At 44.3% G+C, this 3,152-nt stretch overlaps 1 protein-coding gene across 2 annotated transcripts; it reads left to right on the top strand.

Annotated features, from left to right (window-relative positions):
• Positions 1–1,213: 1,213 nt before the first annotated feature.
• Positions 1,214–2,942, top strand: LOC129602532 (translation initiation factor IF-2-like). 2 transcript variants are annotated; one of them, XM_055501567.1, is made up of 2 exons: positions 1,214–1,434; positions 1,788–2,942. In XM_055501567.1, exons 1-2 carry the CDS (start codon positions 1,371–1,373, stop codon positions 2,771–2,773), a joined length of 1,050 nt encoding a protein of 349 aa, XP_055357542.1. In that variant the 5' UTR covers positions 1,214–1,370; the 3' UTR covers positions 2,774–2,942. The 2 variants fall into 2 exon arrangements, with proteins under 2 accessions (XP_055357542.1, XP_055357543.1); XM_055501568.1 differs by having other exon boundaries at positions 1,367–1,434; positions 1,772–2,942.
• The last annotated feature ends 210 nt before the right edge of the window (positions 2,943–3,152 follow it).

The raw sequence follows: 3,152 nt of genomic DNA on the forward strand, positions 1-3,152 counted from the left end.
TGCCAGCGGTTTTCCGCGCTTCCACGGAATAAGGGTGATCACATCCGGCCTCTTCTTATCTTTGAAGGATAGACCTTTTGGTTCCATTCTTGAAGGGAAGCCGGCTGATTTCAGGCCCCGGGCGAATTCCGCGCTGATTCCGTCGTGTCGTGGTAATCTTCCGGCAGACCGCTTACAGCGAAGTCCGTGCCGGCCGAACTCGTCGACCAGCCCACCACAAACGCATACGTGTGGAGTGACGATCGGTGCTCCCAGACGCAGCGCAACACTTATGCGAAAAGCGTTGTCGTCTAACAGATTACCGAGGCAAGCTGCCGGTAAAGCATGGATCCACACGCCTGCTTCCGGGACTGACACCGCCTTAAGATGTAAATTGTAATGTAATGTTCGTACTTTAATTACAGTACGATATTCCTGTTTTACGTAGCTACAGATGTACGGTAATCGATTGGATAGGGTGACGTTTTTTACCACAAAGTAGAACAGATTGTATGATTTCGAACTTCACAATAAAAAAACCAAACAGGCTACAATAACGACATTTTATTGTAAGTACTTCTGTTTGTACTGTTATTCGAATTTAAACAAATACATTTACATTTAGGGGAATCAAAATAAAGCATTCACAAAGTTTGAGATTGCATCAAAAAGGAGAATCAATGTTTCAATAAAATAAAATCAATGACAATAAAAGAAATAAATTAAAAATAAAATAATTTATTAAGCATATATAAAGTAAATAACGCTGCTTCAAAATAAAAATTAATCGAAGTAAAAAATAAATAAATAAAATTTCCAAAAAATGCATAATACTTACTTTAAAAAATGAATTTTTAATGTTATCATTTCTTATATAAATAATTTAGAATGTACTTTTGCATTTAAAGAAAAGACAAATTAATAACTGAAAAATGTCCAACGTCATCGTTGTTCTTGGTTGCACACAAATACAATACACATCCGGCCTATTGTGCAGCATCATACTTCCGGTTGGGCGGAGCGCTAGTCCGCTGGCAGTTGTAGCTCGGATTTATTTTGAATAATTATTCCGTACACTTTACCGTTTCGCAGAATAATCATGACATTTGAAGAATTTCACCACCATCTCGTATGCATTAAAATTATCCGCCTGTGGCGCTATTACGCTGCCGGAACTGCGTGCTGTTGCTCGTGTGCGTTGCAAAAAAAGAAAAAAATAAAATACGTCACAAATTCTAATTCAATACCGTACAGCTTTACCGGCGTATGATATTCTTAATGGGTTTATTACATTTATGCTGGATATACGTATCTGTACAATCCTGTTATATCTAAATTAAGCTGCTGAATAAAATATCCCCGAAATTCTATATGCCGGCTAATTAATCAGCATGCGGAGAAAGGAAAGCATAATCCGCATTATTGTACGCGTGGTGCTGGGACTCAGATGTGCCGGTAAGTTCAGAATATTAATTCCAATTAATCTGTTTGTAAATAAACGTGTACAAACAAATAAGAAAAAATAAACCAAAAATACTAGTTACAGTTAATAATTTTGCATTTTATGACATTATGTGAAACAAAATTGCTTACAATTATCATTATGAATACAACGATTTACAATTATACGAGTAATATTTTATAATTAATAAGAAACACAAATTACTGTAAACAAATCTGCTATCTATAAAAGTTTCATTATTATTATTATTTAAAAATATTTACAATTTTGCTTTTTCTTTTTTACGAAATTTATAACAAATGAAATTATTGACCGGTTGTTTTTAATTAGATTAAGGATTTTTCAGTGTTGGTGGATGCCCAGCGCATGGGCAGTTTCTCAATTAGCGTTCCATCATTCAGCGCTCCCGCACCCATTTTCTTCATGCCCAGCTACTCGGCGCCTCCGCCCGCCGTTCATTTCTTCCAATCGGCGCCTGTTCCCAGCGTCCCGGCCCCGCCTCCCGAGGTCATTAACACCGACCACCAAATGAACTTCCGGTCCGCACCCGCCCCCGTCTCAGCGCCCATACCCTTTATTCCGGTGTTCGACAACGTCCGGGAACGCTTCCCGAATCCCGTCGCAGTGCCTACGGGAGACATCCGTGTTCGGGAGCCCACCGGAAGTGGCAGCAACCAGCTCTTCCGATCGTCCCTCAACGAAATGAACGCCCCTTCCGTGAACGATAACTTCAGAAGTCAAGGGCGTCCCGGGACGGTCCTCGTGGACTCCCCCATCCCCGGGGACCTACCCATCCGCACCCGGCCCTTCGCCGCGCTCCCGGCGCCGGTCTCCAATGAACGCACCCGCGACAACGTTATCCCGGAGCGGCTGGCACTTCCGGTGCCGCATCCCGGCAGTGCGCTGCCCACCCGCGCGTCTCTGTTGGGATCCCCCGGAAGTGACCCGGCCCGCCACCGCCCGGTCGACGGGACTGGTCACCACCACCACAAACCGCCGGGCCACCCCCATAAGCCGAAGGTTCCGCAGTGGATCATCCCGCTGAACTGGGACGTGGCGACCGGGGCGGTGGGATCCGCGGGGTGTGGCTTCACGGTGAGCAACTGCAACCAGAATCCCGAGGTGCAGGGTTTTATCAACCAGGTCCTGGAGAACAGCGGCGTGAAGGAGCTCCTGCGCTCCTCCACCACTGCGACGCGCAGGCCGACGACGCGCAAGCCGACGTCGACGACGGGTATGGAAATCAACGCGGTACCTCCCGATTCCCTGTTTATACCCGGAGAGCTACTGATGAATACGACGATTACGAGTATAGCAAAAAATTTAATATAATATTCATATATACTTTATCGTTATCGTTTATGTATATGTTATTATAACGTCTTTTATAGATATAGAGTGATCTTGTGTTGTTTTTGCTTAATTATGCTGTTCTACGTCGCTGTAAAAATTGCAGTGGGCAGGTTTTTCTGTCGCGCATTATTGACTACAAAATTTTGTACAGATACCGTACGCACAGCTGGTCGGTGACTCGGTGTTATTATGCACTCAGCGGCAATAGGGTATATAATACATATACTGTACTGACGCCCTGCACTTGGAGAAATTTTGTACAGTATGAGCAGCACGGTACTGTACAGTGTGGACAGGGGGATTTAAAGCCGATTGCGTTCAGCCAAATAGCCAGCAGTCTGCATGCAGTTGCAAGCCG

The sequence above is a fragment of the Paramacrobiotus metropolitanus genome, unplaced genomic scaffold (genome assembly GCF_019649055.1).
Source record: "Paramacrobiotus metropolitanus isolate TYO unplaced genomic scaffold, Prichtersi_v1.0 Parri_scaffold0000570, whole genome shotgun sequence".
Classification (NCBI taxonomy): Eukaryota; Metazoa; Tardigrada; class Eutardigrada; order Parachela; family Macrobiotidae; genus Paramacrobiotus; species Paramacrobiotus metropolitanus.